The following is a 20,829-nucleotide window of genomic DNA, read 5'->3' on the forward strand; positions in this document are numbered from 1 at the left end:
GATTCGGACGTATTCATAACGACTTGGTCTTATGCACAACATATTAGTAACGGACACACAACGTTTCGTTGTGTTATAGATAACTTATACCAACGAATGCTGAACCTGTTGTCGGCCTTCACAACCTATGCCCAACGATAGTCTAACTTAGGCATAGCGCGCTGCACGCATCGCCGACGATGATGTGGCGTAGGTTATGAAAAGGCTGCCGCACAACGATTCAAATCATAACCGCCGCAGAAATGGAAGTGTCAACATCGCAGTCACACCTTGGCCATCTTGCCAGCGTATGCCGACCTCTGAAAAACGCATCTAAAACGTTGGCGCACGTCGAATACGGTATAGGTAAGTTTGGTATGCGTGAATAGAACGCTAAAGTACGCTATCATACGTCGTAGTAAGTGAAGTACGTCTTGTAATTTTAAACATGTTGAAAATTTTACGACGTACTTGCCGTATGACGCACGCTCCGCATGCGATGGGAATAAGTTGTACGCACGATATGCGATCGTTGACACACAGACACACGTTACTTGAAAGGTACTCATAAGTCGAAACACGTCAAGGTAATGGTTAGCGTCAGTGTTCCAGACTCCCGGTTTTTTTTTTCCTTCGGTATGACGGTGTTCAGTGTGTAGTGCGGTTATGATTTAAATCGTTGAGCGGAAGCCTATTAATTATATTATATTATAACCGCACTAGAAATCGAAGTGTCAAAATTACCATCATACTGAAGGAAGGAAGAAAAAAATAATAAAACCAGGGAGTCTGGAACACTGATGCCAACCATTACCTTGATGTGTTTCGACTTATGAGCACCTTACAAGTAACGTGTGTTGATGTGTGTCACCGATCGCGTAACGTGAGTACAACACGTTACTCATAGGTTAGAAATAAGTTTCGGGTACGCTAAACATTACCTCAACGTGTTTCGACTTATGAGTAACTTACAAGTAACGTGTGTCGACGTGTGTCAACGATCGCGTGACGTGCCTACAACTTATGGCTAGCGTTATGCGGAACGTGCGAGTCATACGCTGGCATAAGTCTTAAAATTTCAAGCATGGAAAATTTGAGGACAACCGAAAAGTACAACGTTTAAAGCCAGCATACAACGACGTATGGCAGTGTTTTTCAGCATGCTCTCAATGTTATCAAAACTTACCCATAACGTATTCGACGTGTACCAGCGTTTTAGACAAATTTTCAAAAAATCGGCATAAGCTGGCTAAAACGTTGAGGTGTGATTGGGCCTTTAATGAAGAAATTCTAACTGAAGATGAAATTCTAATTATAAAGAAAATTCGAACAATGAATGAAATTCTAACTAAAGAGGAAATTCTGATTATAGATGAAATTCTGATTAAAAAGGGAATTCTAACCAGAGAGGAAATTCAAACAAGGAATGAAATTCAAAGTAAAGAGAAAATTCTTACAAGGGAATTTATCCTTATGATTATATGGATTCATTTATGAGATTTAAAGAAACACAACTTCCTTAAAAAGAAGGTTTCTATAATAACCTTTATGAAGAAGAGATAAGTGATAAGGAATATAAACACGCACAAGAAATTTGGAAAATATTTAAGATAAAGAACCTTGGAGAATATCATGATTTGTATCTAAAAACAGATGTTTTATTGTTAGCTAATGTGTTTGAAGCTTTTAGATCACTCTGTCATAATAAAAAATTGTTATGGATTAGATCCTGCCCACTATTTCACAGCTCCTGGTTTAGCTTGGAGTGCAATGTTGAAAATGACAAAACAAGATATAGATTTAATCAGTGATGTAGATATGTTATATATTATTTCCGAGTTTGTGGTTTCGTGTCGCGCTATCTTCGACTTTGTTCTGCGCTCGAGTAACGTGATATTCAGCTTACATTATCTCAAAGACCATATGAGGTGCATGGTACGAAAAAAAGTAAATAAAATGGTTCTGAAACAGTGAAATCGTATTCCACTTACTGCACTAAAGTAAAATTACTACTGATACTCTGCATCAGTTCCTTTCTCAAACACACCCACCCCAACATGTCGCGCAGAGCGCGGGTTATGCTTGTGCTTTTGATGATTGAGAAGTCTAAGAGAGGTGGAATATCACAAGTATGTTAAAAAAGATATGCTAAAGCAAATAATAAATATCTTCCAAATTATGATAGTGAAAAAGATAGTAATTATTTGATGTATTTTGATGGTAATAATGTGTGGATGGGCAATGTCTCAATCTCTGCCTTAGGGTAAATTAGAGTGGGTGGAAGAAAAGGATTATGAAAAGGCTTTGATGAATATTGTTATTTCTTGGTTATTATTTTGAAGATGATTTGAGGTACCCGAGTGATCTTCATAATAAGCATAAAGACCTTCCTTTTGCATGTGAGAAAGAAACCCCAAAGAAAGAATGGTTAAGTGATTATCATAAAAGTTTTAACATGAAAGGTAAATCAACAGAAAAGTTATTAACAACATTCTATGATAAAGAGGGATATGTTTTGCATCAGAGAAGCTTGAAGCAGTTTTTGAGAGTAGCTAAAATTCAGAGTTTTAAAATTTAAACAAACTCCTTGGATGGAAAAGTATATTAAATTCAATACAGATATGAGAAAAAATACAAAAGTAAAATTTGAAGGGGAATTCTATAAATTGATGAATAATGCTGTCTTTGGAAAGACAATGGAGAATGTTAGAAACAGGCAAAACATTAGATTTGCAACATCTTGGAAAGAAGCTTCTAGATTGATAAATAAACCAAGTTTTGAGAGAGAAGAGGTTTTTTGAGAGAACTTTTCTGCAATTCATATGAAAAAGGAAAGTATTGTAATGGATAAACCAATTTATATTGGAACAGCAGTTCTTGATTTATCAAAGCTATTGATGAATGATTATTGTGAAAATGTTTCATTGTTGTATATGGACACTGATCGTTTTATTCTAGATATAAAAACTGATTATGTTTTTAAAGATATGAAGAAAAATATTGGAGTATATGATACAAGTAATTTTAGTAAGAAGAGAGTTATTTTCAGAAAAGAATGAAAAGGTTATTGGTAAGTTTAAGGATGAGTTGGGTGGAAAAGTAATAAGTGAGTTTATTGGATTGAGAGCAAAGGCATATGCTTATAAGTATGGTGATCAGATTGATAAAAGGTTAAAGGGAATAAAGAAATATGTAATAAAGAAATCAACAACTTTTAGAAATTATTACAATTGTTTGATGAATAAGAAAGAGGAATATAGGAAAATGAATACAATAAGAAGTTATAAACACAAGATATATAGTGAAGTAAATAAAAAGGCCTTAGGAGCCTTTGATGATAAGAGATTTATTTTAGATAATGGAATAGATTGTGTTCCATATGGATATTGTATGATAGAGTGTATAGAATAGATTGTGTTCCATAAGGACACAAGTTTTAACGATGGGAAGATGGGTTGGGGTTTTTAAGGGCAACCGCCGCGTTTTTCACAATATATAAATGGTCGAACCAAGTATTAATCAAACTAAAGAGTGGGGAAAATCTGTCTTGGTATATAAATGGAAAACATAATGAATGTGAAAAATATCAAAGAAGTCTTATTGAAAAAATAACTAAAACAAAGGTTATTAAAACAAATAAGCGATTCAATTTAAAAACTAGTAAGTTTTTTTAAAAACATCAAAAAAAAGAGGATGTAAAGAAAAAAATTAATATCCTTGAATGGACAGAAAACTTTGATGGTTATCAATTGAAAAATAATTTACTACAATCTCAAAATGATATGCAACTCAGGAGGTAGTCAGATGAGATCAATGAGAGAAGTGTATCATTTCATAATGACACAAAAGGGGTATCTTGAAAAATATAAAGATTCAAATGTTTTATTTTTAAATATTATAGATGGGGATTATTGTGCTGAATAATATGCATTGGTTATTCGAAAAAAAGTGCCCCGAGGTTAAAAGGGGAGACAAATAAATATACCTTGGGATAAAAAGGGGGTTTGTTTTAGGGGAAAAAAATATGAATCGCTGAGAATCCCCCATTCATTAACATGGGGGAAAGTGAGCCAGAATCAGTATATTCACCCTCCTATTACGTACCCACATGGGGTTCAGGGGGTCGTAGTGATACATGATGCATTCTGAAAAGGGGTAGAGTGGGATCCAAATAGTCTACCACATTTGCGTATGTAATAAAAATACAGACAACTACGTACCGGAAATTGTTCCAGGTTCGTCTGTGCTGCTGTATGTTGTATGTTCTCTGTTTGTGTCGATTGTTCTTCGTATTGAGTGCTCCTGTGTATTTTTTTCATGCACATTCTATTCCCCATCCATACCACTGATCTCTTCTACCCCCAAATGACCCCATTTCCAAGCACTCCATTTTTCCAAGTCATTGCGATCCCCCCCCCCTCCTTCTCTCCCTCAGTTGTCGGTTGGTTTATTCTTTTTCTGTTTCATTCCCACTCTCCCCTTCCTCCTCTCACTGTGTTTTGTGAAGCTTGTGTGCAGCTTGTTCACTCCCATGTGTCCTCCCACTCCCTTTGATCTCACTCTCACTTCTACTCTGCTGTTGGTGTTTCCCCCGCCTTTCCATTTTGTTCCATTCCATTCTGCTGCAGCTCTTCCATGAGCCTCGATCATGTCAAAATAAGAAAGCACTGAACTGATAACCCTTATCGAACGATTGGCGTTGCGGTTTTGTTGCAGAGTGAGCCGGAGCTGGTCCAGTGGACGAAGGAACTCACCGACACATTCCTCGAAGCGCAGAGGTTGCTTCGCCGGGTGCCCAAGATGCTTCACAACCCTCGTTCTTCATCGTCGGACGAGCTAGGCCGTACCGCTCTCGCTACCCGACCCAGTAACGGCTTGTAGTCTGGTCCGGGCTCACCCTAGCGCAAAGTTGCAACGAGGTTTAAATCCGAGCAGCACAAGCGGAGATTTTTGGGTGGAAAGGTGCACGTGACGGAGACGTATAAATCACCAAAGTCGTTTGGCTGTGACCTGCTAACATGGGAATGCTGTGTCTGCACTTGCACTTTGGCATCACGTTTCGGTTTCATGATGATGTTTTTATGAATCAGGTCGGTATCAATCGGCTAATTTTCTTGGGATTTGGGCTTAATCATCGGGTTGACATTACATTTGGGGGCAAAGGTCATATTGTTTTATTTTTGTTTTGAGGTCATGGGTAGAGACAAAGAAATGGAATTCTGGGAAGGTTGTCAGAACCCAATACTTACTACTGGTGTCATTAATCTAGAACGGCTCCCTTACATGCACGTCCCTTACACGTACACACGGCTCACATAACCTCAGTGTTGACTTCTCCTCTCCCCACTGCCCATTACCACGGGTAGGACGTTGGACCATCGAACGTGAAATATTTCCAAGTAGATGTAAGTTGTATGAACGGTACATGAGAGTGTTGTCCCATGGTCCCTGTGAAGGTGTGACGGAGGACGCTGAGAGAGGAAGACTTTAGGAAACGGAAGAGTTTTTAAAAAGTTATTTCACGCACACAACTCCTCGACCTCCTGAATTAAACCTTAATACAGCATTGTGCTTTTCTCGCTCTCTCCACTCTCTCGTCACCTACGTATTTTAAGATAATTTTTTTTATTTTTTACGAAGCCTGAAGGCAAAAACACATGCCCAAGAATAGCACTTAAAATGCTGCCTCAAACGGCTTTTTCTCGGTTGCTGTCGTCAGTGACTTGGAGACCTCTCAATCTCTATGTTTCCGTATTCCCCTCTCGATTAATTTCGTCACTCTTCTCCGACGCTTCCTGAACCGATGTAACTGCTCAGGCCAAAAGTGCGAGCGTTAACCGATTGTCTGTACGTTTCGTCACAAAAGTGTACCTCTGGTGACTTCTCCTTATAAATTCAACCCCCACCTTCGTGCCATCCTCTCTTCCTGTGTGCCATGTTTTCCACAGTCGTCATGCTTCCGTTCGATTTTAATTGATATCCTTTGGCATTTAGCATGACATTCCATGTTGTGAATTGTAACATCAGCTCACGATTCGTTTAAACGCCGCTGCCATTTTCTAGGACACACTGACAACAGAAAAATAATCGATTGTAAAAACCATTCAAATTTATGCACTTTTTACTCGCTGCCTCATAGAGTCAAGAACCATCATGGAATCCACTGAGTAATTTAACCGATAACATTGCTTCATTTCATACCTCCATATTTTTAACTATCATACCTGATGATCTAATTTTAAAATTGCCATAGCATGTCCACAGAATCTTGGGGGGGGGGGGAACTCATGGGTGGTGTGACCTGAATTCCACCTCCCTTCTCCTTATGGGTCGTGACCTGAATTACACCTCCCTTCTCCTTAAGAGTCATGACCTGAATTTCACCTCCCTTCTCCTTACGGGTGGTGTGACCTGAATTCCACCTCCCTTCTCCTTACTAGTCGTGACCTGAATTTCACCTCACTTCTCCTTACGGGTGGTGCGACCTGAATTTCACCTCCCTTCTCCTTACGGGTCGTGACGTCATTTACACCTCCCTTCTCATGGGTCGTGACCTGAATTCCACCTCCCTTCTCCTTACGGGTCATAACCTCATTTACACCTCCCTTCTCCTTCCGAGTCATGACCTGAATTCCACCTCCCTTCTCCTTACGGGTCGTGTGACCTGAATTCAACCTCCCTTCTCCTTACGGGTCGTGACCTGAATTCCACCTCCCTTCTCCTTACAGGTTGTGACCCGAATTCAACCTACTTACGGGTTGTGACCTGAATTACACCTCCATTCTCCTTACGGGTCGTGTCCCAAATTACACCTCTCTTCTCCTTACAGGTGGTGTGACCTGAATTACACGTCCATTCTCCTTACGGGTCGTGACCGGAATTCCACCTCCCTTCTCCGAAAGGGTCGTGACCGGAATTCCACCTCCTTGCTCCTTACGGGTGGTGACCTGAGTTCCACCTCCCTTCTCCTTACGGGTGGTGACCCGAGTTCCACCCAGAGGGTGTCGAATAACCCGGGGGTTCTTCGTTCATTTGGTTCAATGACGGCTAGATACCGTCATTGAACCGGGAGATGGATGTTTACATTAAGTAATTGAGTGCAAGTGTACATACAGTGTTGGGTTTAAGATGCACAGATGTGATATAACTCGCTAACCCTCGTGAATGTAATCTCAAAATCCATTTGTACCCTAATGAAGCAGTCAATCACAGCATGGCTGAGGGATTTTACAATCCATCACCGATCCATAATGTCCCAAATTAATCTTCTTTTGTGAATTTTGCATCAATTCTACAAATCCCTTTGTGCTTTTAACAGCCAGTTATTGATGTAGATTTTTTTCCCTCCTCTCCTGGCTTGTAATTATTTTTTTTTAACCAGCATATCAGGGCTTGGTATTTTTTTATTATTTTCTCTTGGCAAGTAATTTTTGCACATTTACTTTGCCTCGAGGTGGGAGTAATGTCATATCTCGTGCTTTTTGTACTTTTTTGCTTTGCCATTGCTCTGTATTAGCAGTCGGTTGTTGCTGCCCATTTTGTGTTGCCTTTGGCGTGACGGTGGTGCCATGGGTGGGTTATCTGGATGAGAAAATCCGAATATCCCATTTTGAAGATGTGCCACCGCTTGAGCGGACCAAACTCCAGCACTTCACGCTGGAGCTTCTCGGCAATCCGGGTCATTTCCTTCATGGCACCGAGGCCAAAACGGCTCCGTTCGGAGTGCAAGGGACGTCCCGACCGCATTATTATTGTCAGGGTTCACGTCTTACGTAACCCTTTAGTTTTGGCCAGACTGATGAAAACTCTAAGAGCACCTCCATAATTCCATCTTAACATTTATATCAGAACCTTGGCTAGAGTTTGTGCCAAAATCTTTCTAACATTGTCCCATTTAAGATCTGCTGTTTCGACCAAAAAGTATAGAAATGGTTTCTCTTATTGTCATTTCCTCTCTGACACTCCTTTGTCCTGTCTTCTTGTACAGAGCATTCTGCTTAAACTTCAGTATTGTAAATTCATGAAGACTCTTTGCAAGTACATTTGGCACTTCCAAATTTTTTTCCTCCCCCATTCACCTGTAACTAATCCACTGATCCTCATGTTGTGGCTTGTCTGATGCAAATAAAATTATATCCTGCATACAAGACGATACTCCTCTTGGTGAAAGATAGTCCGTTTATAATGGATAAGATAAACGATGGATTTTAAAAGTTGTCTTAACCGGAAATGGAAATGATTTGCAGCTTCCGAGCTTCTTGGTGTGAAGATAACCAGGTGTCTTCTCAGGATGCACCACAAGGCAAATGTGACCGCATCTCCAATTTCAGTCCAGACTTGTCACCATGACTTTCATTCTTAACCACCTAAGGAACTCGTGGTTGGTAATGACCGATACATCCATGTACTTCTCCCGTTGATTTACAGGAGAGCAAGGTGTGTGCACGTAGTTGAGAAATACCTTTCCTTTAGTCTTGCCACGAGGGAGTTGCAAGACTATCGTAACACCTGTTATTTACCATCCGTCCGTGTATCTGTCTATGTCTCCATATTTTTCACTTTAAAGTTTTGTGTCCATCGGACAAGCGCTTGCAGAGAATTTTTTTTTAAAACAAAGAAGGGACTCCCCATGGAGAATATTTTCGTGACAACTCGATGTCATCGGTGATATGGTATGGCAGCCATATTGGGTTCAAGAAAAAAAAACAATTGACAGCATGGAAACCGCTCAACAACAGACATTGAAGCTTGGCATGTGCCATCAACATGGCAAACTATGCTGAAGCGTCGATTTGTACGCCATTTTCCCCCCCACATTCTCAGCGGCCGATCCATTAATTTGCAACTTTTGGCCGAACCGTGATTCATAAAGGTCACAAAAACAATTATGTTGTACACGGGACTGGACTCGACCATAAAAGAACGGTGTGGCTCAAACCAGCTTCTAGCAGTGCGTTTAGCCTCTCAGGACACAAAAACCAGATGTGGTCACTCTTCGATTTTTATGGTCGGAGGAAGAAGCCGATCCTTCGGAAGAAAGACGATTTGGAATCACTGCCGTGATGTGCCTTGACCGAGACGACTAGCAGCTATGTTGGATTTAAGCTAAAATGTTTTTTTTTTTTTCAACCATCTCTCAAACCGCTGAAGCAATGAATCCAAACTAAGTATAACCGGTTGCAAGTCAAAGTTGACATCTCCAATGAATGACAACATATTGCTCAAGGAACGGAATCATTCTTACAGCAGATTTGATCATCCGGTGAACGCAACACCAACCAGATGTCTCCCCAAGCTTGTGTGATCTCTGAAGATGACATTTGGCATGTTCTTATGAACTTGAAGGTCTGGAAAGCAACTAGTCCTGATGGTATCAGCCCGAGCCTGTTGCGGTCTGATGCCGATGAACTGTCGCCTATTGTAACTTTATTCCTTCTTGCGTATGGCAGCTTGGCTGCTGGGTAGCTGTCATTTTGTTGAGGCATGATTACACCGCCGATGCTGTGCCCCTTATACCAGTACACTGGTGCTCATTTTGCAAAACTCAGGATGATAGGTTGAGTCAACCCCACCTGGTGTTCATTCAACGACAAACGGGGCTCAAACTCAGGACCCAAAGATCCCAAGCCAGGCACCCTAACCACGAAGCCAATTCCAGGCTTAAGCTTTACTTTTAAACTAATCACTTCAACTTTGTAAAATTCTCCATGTGTTGAAAAAGTCCAGAATTATCCCTGTGCCAAAGTGTTCCCCAGTGAGTTGCCTCAATGATTATTTATAGACCAGTCGCGCTCCCATCCATCATCATGAAGTCCTTTAAACGTCATTTTACTGAACCTGAAATCTGTTCTTTCTGCTTCCCTTGACCCTCATCAGTTTGCCTATTGCTGTAATTGTTCAGTGGACTTGTGGCTCGTTTTCCTGACGCTGATCCTACTCACCAGATTCTCTCAGCGAGGGAGCCTCATGAGTGGAGGAGGCCAACCACATGCCTCATGGTTTGCAGCAGGTTGATCGGCATCTCAAGGAGATGGGGATGGGCCAGGTATCTGCCTGGGGAATGGCGAGACAGAGTCCCCTGGAGTACCGACGGAAAGTGGACGCAACAAATGACAGATTCGGCATATGCTCCCATACCTGACCTGACGATACTGTTTCACTCAATCTCAATCAGTGTGAAACCATCTAGATTCCAGATAAACGTATGCCGACCTATGCTCGGTTACTTTTGTTCGATTTGTTTGGCTTTTTATACCATTTCACCTCACAAACTTCATGCACGTGGTCTTAATGGTTCGAAAATTTATCAGACAATCATCCTGAACACCAGAGCACCTCAGGGCTGTGTTTTATCCCTGATTAGCAGCTGACATGACCATTGCCGGCTTGATTTTCAAGTGATTACTGCAATCAAAGGTTTAAATGGTTGGAAATGTCTAAAGTGGTCTACAGGATATAAAAAGGTCGGAAAAGGCATGAAGGTCGAAGGTTAGAAAGGAGTCTAAGCGTCTGGGTTTCTCAAGGGTCTTGGAGGTCGAGGGGTTCTCAAAAGTGTTCTGGGTCCTCTTTGTCTTAATGGGTCTTGGGGTTATGGGTCGATAGGATTTTAGGAGGTCTTAGGGATATTAACGGCATGCACCTGTGGTGGTGTGCACCAATGCTGGGCACAGAGGCATGAGCCTGTAATCTGGCAACCCAGAGGCTGGAGTTGGAGGATCGCTTGAGGACGTGAGTCATGCTCCGTGCCGCGCTGATAGACGGTGCAAAGAAGCCTGGCCGATACGGCGGCACACATTCCTGATTGTCAGGTCAGGACAGAGCAGATCTGTGACTTGCTACAGGTTATCATGAAAAACCAAGATTAACCTGCTCATGGTTTATTGGCGACTAAACCGGCTCCCCCTGGTGTGGAGGACATAATTATGGACACGGGATACTCAGTGGGATTAAATACAATATAGGCCAAAGGGCGGAGAAGCAACTTGTGAGCAAACAACCATCTATATCTGGTGCCCAACTACCTCTTTGGATGTCCTCCTGCAGAAGGTAAACCTTTCCTAGGTGGTTGGTGGCAGGATTTACATTCAGGTTACCACAAAACACCACTCCGCAAAACACTACAGCATGTGTCGGGGTGATTGTGAGGTGCCGCTAACCAGACGGCAATCTCATCGGGTTAACCTGAGATGAACCCTTTTGGTGGGTGCTTGGAATGTCTTATCCCAGTGATGGGAATGGGTCAGGCATCTGCCGGGTGGGGGGGGGGTGGCCAGCCACTGGAGTACAGGCGAAAAGCGGACGCAGCGACTTGCTGTGGCGCATGCTCCCAACGTATGTATGCGTGGTTAAGGGTATAATGTAATTCATACACTTCTCATGTTCTGTGTCTTGACAAACAAAAACCCTCTTCAAATTTCAGGTCAATCGGATCAAAATTGATGATTTTAGAAACTTGACAGTTCACCTTTTGCCCTCAAAATCAATAGGATTCTTCCTTATGATAAATTGTACCATTTTGTGAACATCGGTTTAAAATGTGACATATAAGTGATTCTTCCCCTCGAGTGCAGCCTGTGGCTGCTGGTTGCATCATTGGTTGGGATGCAGTGTCCCCCCTTACCAGTACACTGGTGCTAATTTTGCCGACCTCGGAAGGATGACAGGCCGAGTCAACCTCCTGGTGTATTGTAATTCAGCGGCCAACGGGGCTTGAACTCAGGACCCAAGGATCCCAAGCCGCCACCCGAACCACGAAGCCAACACCAGGCTTACCTAGAGGTGATTGACATACAAAGAAACAAATATACCATCAGAGATGGGGAATCCCCTACCACTGAATGAAAAAGGTCATACATATTCCAGATAATGAGGGAGGTGAATTGGAAACAAGACACCATTTGGTCATCATCTCAAAAAAGTTCCCCAGGAACTTTTTTTTTCGTTTAACTAACTAACCCATTTTCGTTCAACAACTAACCCGTTTTCCCGTTTTCATTTTCTAACAACTAACCCGTTTTCGTTCAACAACTATAAAAATTTAACCTTTGCATAACCTTTAAAGGTCACAAAACATTGTTGTGCACATTAAAATAAGGAAACAGGATACGCGCTAGAGCTTATTGGAGTTAGTTCGTCGAAGGTTGAAAACCCGGTTTGATTCCCACAACTTTGAAAATTTGACCTTTGTGACCTTGAAAGGTCAAAGGTCACATATTATGACCTTTGGTGCAAAACTTCCTCTGGAGCATTCCAGGAACAATAAGTCATATAGGCTATACAGCATTTCACACTCATCGGATTATCCATACTTTGATGAAATCAGCGTAAAAACAAACTTCAAGGGGGCCCCACGGGCAAGGTGTTCGAGATAGAGCAAAATGGTTTGAAGACTTTAGGTGGGGAATGACCTCAAGATTATGCATAAAAATATTGTCACCCTAGCTCTCAAAGTTTGGGCGGTCGTATGATTTTTATGTGAAAATTCAAAATTTTCTAAGTTCGTGACCTTGACCTTGGGATGAAAATGAAAAAAAAAATTGAGCTCTGTGGGGCTATGCAGGTGCCATTGGGCTAACCAAATACCGAAACCACTGCCAGATTCGACAAACCCCTCGGAAAAGATGGATTTTTATGTCAAAATCGCAATTTTCTAAGTTCGTGACCGTGACGAAAATGGAAAAAAATAAAAAAAAATCGAGCTCCGTGGGGCTATGCAGGTGCCATTGGGCTAACCAAATAACGAAACCCATCAGATTCCACAAACCCCCGAGGAGAAGATGCAAATTGAAGCCGGCTACCCCCTAAAAACACGTTTTTTGGGCGTGGCTCTGCCCATAATGGGCGCACCACGCCCATTTTCAGGAAAACACAAGATCATGATATAAACCTACCGGGCGTAGTGGCGTGCACCTGTAATCCGGCTACACGGAGGATCGCTTGAGGACGGGAGCTCTGCGCTATGAGAAGGTGTAGGGTAGCCCGGAATCATGGCGAAACCCAATCCTTATCCCTGTGTCGTAAGAGGTGACCAGGGTTGCGTCAGGAAGGGCATCCGGCGTAAAACCTGTGCCAAATCAGTATGCGGATCACAACGGATGATCCGCTGTGGCGACCCCTAACGGGAGTAGCCGAAAGACGAACAACATCATGATATAAACCTCCCACCAAAATTTTGTCAGGATCGGATCAAAACCCACGGAGCTATGCTCGGGACAGACAGACAGACAGACAGACACACAACAATAACGAATATAGTGGTCACTTATTTTTTTCGTGAACCAACATTTAAGAGAATGACAAACAGAACAATACACACGACCAACGAACAGATTTGAAAAATGTGATGTCCGCAAGTGATGAATGGAAAAAAAAACCTCAAAGACCCACACTTGCAAAACCAAATGGCCTTCAAGAGGGTCCGTACCTCCACCAGGCTGAAGAGTTTACGTTTTGTATCCCCAAGAGGCTGGATCCAGATCTTCACCAAAATTGAAACGATTCATCCTCGTCACACACCCAACCTGTCCACCAAGTTTCATACAAAAAATCCGTGAACAACCTTTTGAGATGTGTATCTGTGCAGAGCGTTGGTGCTGCCGAAAGTCTCCTTGGCTATTGGACGGGTCGCCAGGACGACACAGGATACCAGCATGCTGATACTAATTTTGCTGACCTCAGAAGGATGACAGGCAGTCAACCGCACCTGGTATGAATTCAACAGCAGAATTTGATTTGAACTCAGGATTCAAGGATCCTAAGCACACCACCCTAACCATTAAGCCAACACCAGGCATGCCCTTTCTCAATGGTGAAGAATCACTTTAAATTCTCGTTTCCAGCTACGGATCTCAACCAAAATTATGCATTGCTGTCTGTAGTCGGTCACCCACACACCCAATCTTTTTTTTTTTTTTAAAGAGCGATTGCTTGAAAACTATGGCCAAAGATCACATGACAAGCATGAAATGCTACAACTCAACATACTCAGCAAAAAGTTTTTTTTTGCCAAGTAACAACACACATAACCAAGCAATATACTCGGAAAAAAAAATCTTCCATTTTCACAAGTAACAAACCGACCCAAATGCAACACCCTCTCCGACGAGAGTAATTACTGATAACTTCTGGAAAAACAAAACTCATTTCAATCCTTAACTAGAACTACGTTGTTGATGGCACACCATCGCATATTCCCACACGCACTGCTTTGTCCCATTAACGCTAGGTGAAATTTTATCTTGCAAAATAGATTGACTATTCTTTTCTATCTTATGTGCTTTATGACCAAAGACTTACTATGTTTACTAAATCAGAAGTCATTGCAAGCATGTCAACATTTCATGAAACATTAATTTAACACTGTCCAGCATTATAGAACTGTGCATCAATTTAATCATAGGAATGAACTGTGTATAATATTAATTATAATTATTCATAATCAATTGGATAAATACAGTAAAACCTGTGACTGTTTGTCACTCATGAGGGCCGCATAAGTTCTTTATAAAAGAATTTACCATGTACAATGGTAAATACACTTAAAAAAAAACAAATCAGCCCCCATAACGCCAACCCCTCTGGTCCGGCCCCCAGGGGTCATATCAAAAATCCGACAGTGTTGTGCACTTCCCCATACATATGTACTATGTCGCAAAGTTTCAAGTTCCTTTCTCAAACGGTGTAGGAACTATTTTGACCCCCTATCTGCTAAGCACCCCGACCCCCCAAGCACCCTCTGATCATGTGTTTAAAAAAATGTTGTTAAATTTACAACTCATGAATATGTTTGATTTTAAAAGCTATGACAATTTTTCTTTTTTTAAATCGACCCCTATGACCCCAACCCTCTGGTCCGGCCCCCAGGGGTCATATCAAAAATCTGAAAGTGTTGTGCACTTCCCCATACATATATCTACTATGTCCCAAAGTTTCAAGTTCCTATTTCAAACGGTGTAGGGGAGTTACAGGGTAAGACGTATGGACGTACGGCGGAGACAATCACAATATTCCCGCTTTTCTTCGAAAGCACGGGAATAATAATTCATGATGATGAAGCTGAGATTGTCTCTTCTTTTAAAATATTTCCAATGATCTTACATGAGAGATAAACAAACACCAGCCAGTGTGTGAAAAACGCTTGGCTTTCGTTCTTCGAAGGTTGAGAAGGTTGTGTTGGCAGTCCTGTGTTGATCGAGTTCTATCGAGCAGTGATGGGAGAGCATCCCGACTCTACCTTTCACTGCTTGGTAGGGTAGCTCGACGTAGGATGACCGATCCCAACTCGACAGGATCGTAAAAACTGCTTGTTAAATTATTGGGTGCAATCCTTCCAGAGCCTGTCCTCCAGGTGAGTCGCAAAAAGAGCGAAAGGGATCGCACCTGGGTTACACCTCATACACGATATTTTTTAACTCCGTGCAGATAAGCGTTATATTAAGATTTCAGACGAACTGTCATCGATTGTAACTGCAATCCCCACCCTTGATGAATGTGTGTCACGTTTGGAGTAGCCTGGTGTTGGCTGCTGAATTAATACACCAGGGGGTTGACTCAGCCTGTCATCCTTCCGAGGTCGGCAAAATGAGTACCAGTTCCAGTGTGTGGACTGGTAGAGAGGCACTGCATCAGCGACACAGTCACGCTTCAAGAAATGATAGCAACCCCGGCAGCTAAGCTGCCATACGACCACCACCACCACCATGTTTGGAGTATCTCAACAATGGTTGTGGATATTTTAAACCCTGCCACTCATTTCATTTCAACACCACAACATTATTTTCAGATCCAATTTCCACGGTGAATCGATTTTCTTATTCAATGTAATTTTTAAGCACACGCTGTCAAAGTACTTCTCATTGTATGCGCTTCACGTGGAGAACAAATTCATTATTAGCCCCCCCTCTCCCCCCACCCTTGGATTTGATCTTGATTTTCATGTTCGTGTGTGCATGCATCTGTCCGCAACCATACCTTGGACATGGATAAACCGAGTTTATCGGTACTTGGCACAAAACAACATATGGACGCCATTAAAAAAAATTTGACATCAGATCCAAGATTACCAACTGGCAGCCATTTTAGTTCGTTTAAAAAGAAAAAAGAAAATCCTGATGTCAAATGCGTCCTCAACCGTACATTTACAAATCTTATATCATCGACTACCCATGGGGATATAATGGTGATAACGAAAACGTCATCGATCACGTGGTTTAGTAACCATCTTTAATTTAACAAAAATCATTAAACATCATCTCCCTGACCGCTCAACAGATCAAAGTGAAACTATATCGACATAACTCATTCGAACCACTCACTGATATTAATGTTCAGTACCTTCCCGGTGAGGTAGAAAGCTAAAATTTCACATGCCGAGGAATATCGAAGCCGATACACCACGGAAAATAAAAATAAAATCCGAATCCAAAAAGAAAAATAAATAAATGCAGGTGTGACCTGAGAAAGGGGAAGCACAGTTCGTTATTGCTTACAATGTGTAAGCATACCCTGCTAGTGTGTATGTATACATATATACCACCCATCACTTCACCAACGGGAACACCAGGAGAAAAAAGGGCTTGGGGTGGGGGAGAATAGAGAGGGGAGAGAGGTGAGAGGGGTGGGAAGAGCGAGAGCGATGCTTCACAAAAGCTCCATATTCCAGGTGGTAGGGGGAGTGCGGTAATGAAGTAAAGCCACAAGCACGGGCATCTTCAAGCGTTTAATAAGCATCGTGATCTGTCCAGCTATTCGTAGGTATGAAGATTAGCCATTCGATGATACGTGTGGAAAATGGAAAAAATATATACAAGCCGGTAGGCGACATGGCTGCTCGCTCGAGATGGAAAGCTGGCCGACGCGACGAGCCGAAATTCATGTACATGCTATCAATCAATTTAGCACAATAAATATGAATATCACAGCCCTCTTAGTTTGCGCCCAGAAACCCGCCTTGTGAAATTTCAGACACGTTTCCAAAGAGACTCTAACAAATGGCAGCCCTGGTAATTCCATTTATCTATTCGCTAAAGATTTTATTTTTTTATATGATTCTGTAAGACATTCTCCTTGGGCACAAAAAAACAGGTCCCTTGTAGGTCCAGTTTCGGAGGTATTGATTTTTTTGTGCAGTCCACAATAAGTGTACGATAAAGTATTTTAGCTGTTGCTAAGCAACGGAGGTGTGTATAGCAACCATTCATTTTTGTGTACATGCTCGCCACATTGTACACATTTCACCCAAGTTTCATCAAAATCAGACTCTTTCTCAGAGATATTCGCAATTAACCGTTTCTGAAATGTTCAACATGTACTCGCCCAAAACCTATCTCCTCCTACAAATATTTTTTTTAGGGTTGCAAATTGGCATGAAGGGAGGGAGCTAGATAGATTGCACACAGAACTCCAAGCTTAGATTTTTTGACCACTTTAAAGGGCCGTTGCGATGCCGTTGCTGGGGCCCGGGGTCCCATATTCAAAAGCACACGATTCCCAGAAATATTGGCCTACCAAATTTCATTGGAATCGGTTGAGTGGTTTAGCCCCGAGGCTTGACCAAAGTTTCGCGGACAGGCAGACAGACATGTCCAGAATAAGGGTGCTCTAAGAGCAGCCAATATATATATTTTTGAACGCTTTATCGTTAAGAAACCGCTGCGGTCTATTCCAAGTCAATGTTGAGTCAACCAAGGATGAAGCCTTGACAAAGGGTATAATTAAATAAGGCTGTTAATCATCTTCAAAAGGTGTGTTCAAATTAACCCAAACACAAAATTTTCATTCATGCACTACCTTGGAGTTGCCTTGGAATGCATGCAAAGTTTCAGGTCTTAAGGTTGAACGGTCTTGGCGTGACAGAAGATGCACACACATTTATTATTATGGATAATAATCGACTCTATTCATGGGGAAAAAAGTTTGCCAACGATGATGTCATATGGCAGCTATATGGGAACGAAGGGGCAAAAAAAAAAGAAAAAAATCTTCCCTGAAACCGCTAAACTAATGGATGCGAAATATTACATCACGACGTATCCAATCAAAGCAGGGCAACAACAGGTCCTGGCAGTAACTGTTCGCAGTTATAAAGCACGCTTCTTGTTTTGGGGATCAACAGGTCAAAGGTGGAGATCACAGTCATCGCAAATGTGAAAAACATTTGTGACAACTTCTGAACAGATCACCAGACTTCAAACTGATGGCAAAATGTTCCTCATGTAATCATCTTTCAGAAGTGTGCTCTCAGATTTGATGTGACCTCTAATTTCATATTCAGATGCAATTTATCCTAAATGTGCACAAGAGTGGTCGTTAAATATCCAAATAATCAATCAATAAAGCCATGGATAATGACAATGTATGTGATATAATGGGGTGCATGGATGATGCAGGTATTTCGTTCATAAGCGCAGTGGGCCATAATAGTTGCGCGCCGAGTCAACGATGGTATTCTTGTTTGGAGGTGAGACTATGCACTCCACTGAATGCGGTTCTATAGTTTCTTCTTTTTTTGTATGCAAAGCTGAGGCTCGTGGAGGATATAACAAAAACAAAAAGTCAGTTTTTTTTGTTGAGCAAATTCGCTAGTGGATTGGGCAGTTCTCAGTTACCCATGAGCTGTTGCAGCAAATTCCATCCTCCAACAAGGTAATGCATGGGTCACTCCACAAAATGGTCCGCTGTCTTTAACTCACTGGTCACAATCTGTAGTCAGAAGGGTTCGAGGAGCACCTGTATGCGTTAAAACAGCACCACTCCTTGCATGGTATGTGATACACAGTTGATGGAAGAGATTGACAGTATTTGTTGCAATCTACCAACAGGCTGTTTCCTTCACTGTTTGCTGCCCTGCCTATTCAACCGGATGAAGGGTCCAAGTCGCTCTGATGAAGGGATTGTGGCTCTCAAGTCGTTGTGCAAGAAGTCCTCCGAGGATTCTGTGATGTACCGGGTGTGCAGTTTGCTCAGCTGCTTTGAATACAAATATGAAGTTTAACCTTCATACTTTTACATCAAACCTCATATGGACCTTCAATAACTAAAGATCACTTCAAAGAGTGGCAAGACTTCTGACGATGGTACTATGGATGAGGGACAAATATTGGATAATTGTCACAAGCATATCAAAACATCAGCAGGGTATATAAATTCAGAAAAAGGAACGTAGAGAGTTGGGTATAAGGTAAGAGCCAGGTAGATTGCAGAAAAGAGAAACGTTAAGACCATAGGAATGGCAGTCACAGATACGGTACACACCGTTTGGATCTGAGTGTTGGTCAAATGTCAAATCAAAATGACGATGATTTAAGGTGAAACAGAACACGCTTCACCGAGACATCTGGGAGATTCCAGCTCAAAAAAACACATGTTTGTGGGGAAAGACTCCATTCCCGAGAATTTTGAACAGAGGAACTTCATCTCACAGATAGCTTTCATCACTTACTGATCCAAGGCCTTCTGACCCTCCTTGCGTTTCTCCATGACCTCATATTTCTGAAAAATAAATTCCAATTCATCAGAAACTGACAGCAAATCAAAGAAACCGAGCTTCACCTCAGAATTACAAAACTCACCACAACAAATCTGACGGTAATTCCAGCTGTTGTAAAAGGATCATCATTGGCAAAGCACGGATGGGTGAAGGGGTGGCACAATCGTAAAGGTAATCGTTATTTAACAAACCTCCGCATCAAATATTTTCCCCTACTGATGCCTCGGCCAACGAACAAGTCTTCTCGTTGAAGTAATCGTCATCAAGGTGTGCGGGAAGGAGGACTGAAAAACGCAGGTCGTCATCACAATGACAAATTTCTGGCGTGCACGGCGCAACGGCACATGGTTCAAAGTAAAAAGACCTGGGGAGAAGCACAATTACCAGGTGATCCAGCCAACAAGTCCACAACAATGTGATTAGCTTCAGGATAAACAAAAATTAACTTACGAGGTCTGAGGAGCAAACTTCTGAGCTTCTTGTTATGAAGATGACCAGGTGTTATATCAAGGTGCATCACAAGGCAAATGCAACCACATCTCCAATCTCAAAGTCCAGACTTGTCACGACTCATCCTTAACCACTTCAGGGACAAGTGGTTGGTAGTTTTGAATGACCGATGCATCTGTGCACTCATCCTATTGATTTACAGGATTGCAAGGTGTACACATGCAATTGGGGAATACCCTCAATACCAATTTGAGGTTTAACCTGCATACGTTCATTTCAAACCTCATAACTACCCTCAAGGACTGAAGATCACCTGGAAGAATTCTGACGATGGTACTTAGTATGTAAGAGGCACCATTATTTGGGACAATTGTCATAAGATTATTTTAATGAAACCTCATTGTCGATTAACTTACAATATTGGAAGAGGCTTGTCATTTACTGAGATTGAATGCAAAGGAACTTAAATGGCCAAGCTGGATTTAAGAAAGTAGACATGGTAGATAATGTGATTTGAAGACTTAATGTGTTTGATCCAAAATAATCGAGACAATGGATATTAAATCGGAACAGACATGGTAGATCTAATGCCATATGGACAGCCAAAAAGCTGAGATAGTTAAGAGGTGCTTTTTGTCAGAGCATGTCGAAACGCAAGCAAGGTATATAAATTCAGAATAGGGAATGTAGGGAGTTGGCTACAAAGTAAGAGTCAGGTATATTGGCAGGAGAGACAAAAGTGAAGACAAGGAAGGGGGGGTTGGGAAATTTCAGCAATTCATTCATCATGATGACGCTCTTGCAAGACGAGATTGCCAGCTTCCTACAAAAGCTCCAGTTTTACCAACGTCGAGAGTTCAAGAAAATTCGTCCATGTTCTCTGGATTGACATCACCACTGGAGGTGACTGAGGA

The 20,829-nt window shown here is 41.8% G+C and overlaps 1 protein-coding gene, 2 long non-coding RNA genes and 1 other non-coding gene across 5 annotated transcripts in view; 1 reads left to right on the top strand and 3 right to left on the bottom strand.

Annotated features, from left to right (window-relative positions):
• Positions 1–8,126, top strand: part of LOC147008950 (G protein-coupled receptor kinase 3-like) — a 100,538-nt gene extending 92,412 nt beyond the window's left edge. For both annotated transcript variants that reach the window (XM_085864103.1, XM_085864104.1), the window contains one exon: positions 4,696–8,126. In XM_085864103.1, coding sequence (XP_085720229.1) covers positions 4,696–4,860 — 165 coding nt within the window. In that variant the 3' untranslated portion in view covers positions 4,861–8,126. The remainder of the gene's footprint in view (positions 1–4,695) is intronic.
• Positions 6,254–11,190, bottom strand: LOC147008952 (uncharacterized). Its single transcript, XR_015053293.1, has 2 exons — positions 6,328–11,190; positions 6,254–6,291 (listed from the first exon to the last, which is right to left on the bottom strand). It is a non-coding gene; the product is annotated as an uncharacterized LOC147008952 (long non-coding RNA).
• Positions 11,191–16,178: 4,988 nt separating this feature from the next.
• On the bottom strand, positions 16,179–19,648 carry LOC147008953 (uncharacterized). The gene is made up of 2 exons (XR_015053354.1): positions 19,231–19,648; positions 16,179–19,055 (listed from the first exon to the last, which is right to left on the bottom strand). It is a non-coding gene; the product is annotated as an uncharacterized LOC147008953 (long non-coding RNA).
• On the bottom strand, positions 19,527–19,596 carry LOC147008954 (small nucleolar RNA SNORD65). Its single transcript, XR_015053394.1, has one exon. It is a non-coding gene; the product is annotated as a small nucleolar RNA SNORD65 (small nucleolar RNA).
• Positions 19,649–20,829: the final 1,181 nt, after the last annotated feature.

The sequence above is a fragment of the Eptatretus burgeri genome, chromosome 18 (assembly GCF_056783735.1).
Source record: "Eptatretus burgeri isolate ZD-2024b chromosome 18, Ebu_testis_v1, whole genome shotgun sequence".
In the NCBI taxonomy this organism is placed as follows: domain Eukaryota; kingdom Metazoa; phylum Chordata; class Myxini; order Myxiniformes; family Myxinidae; genus Eptatretus; species Eptatretus burgeri.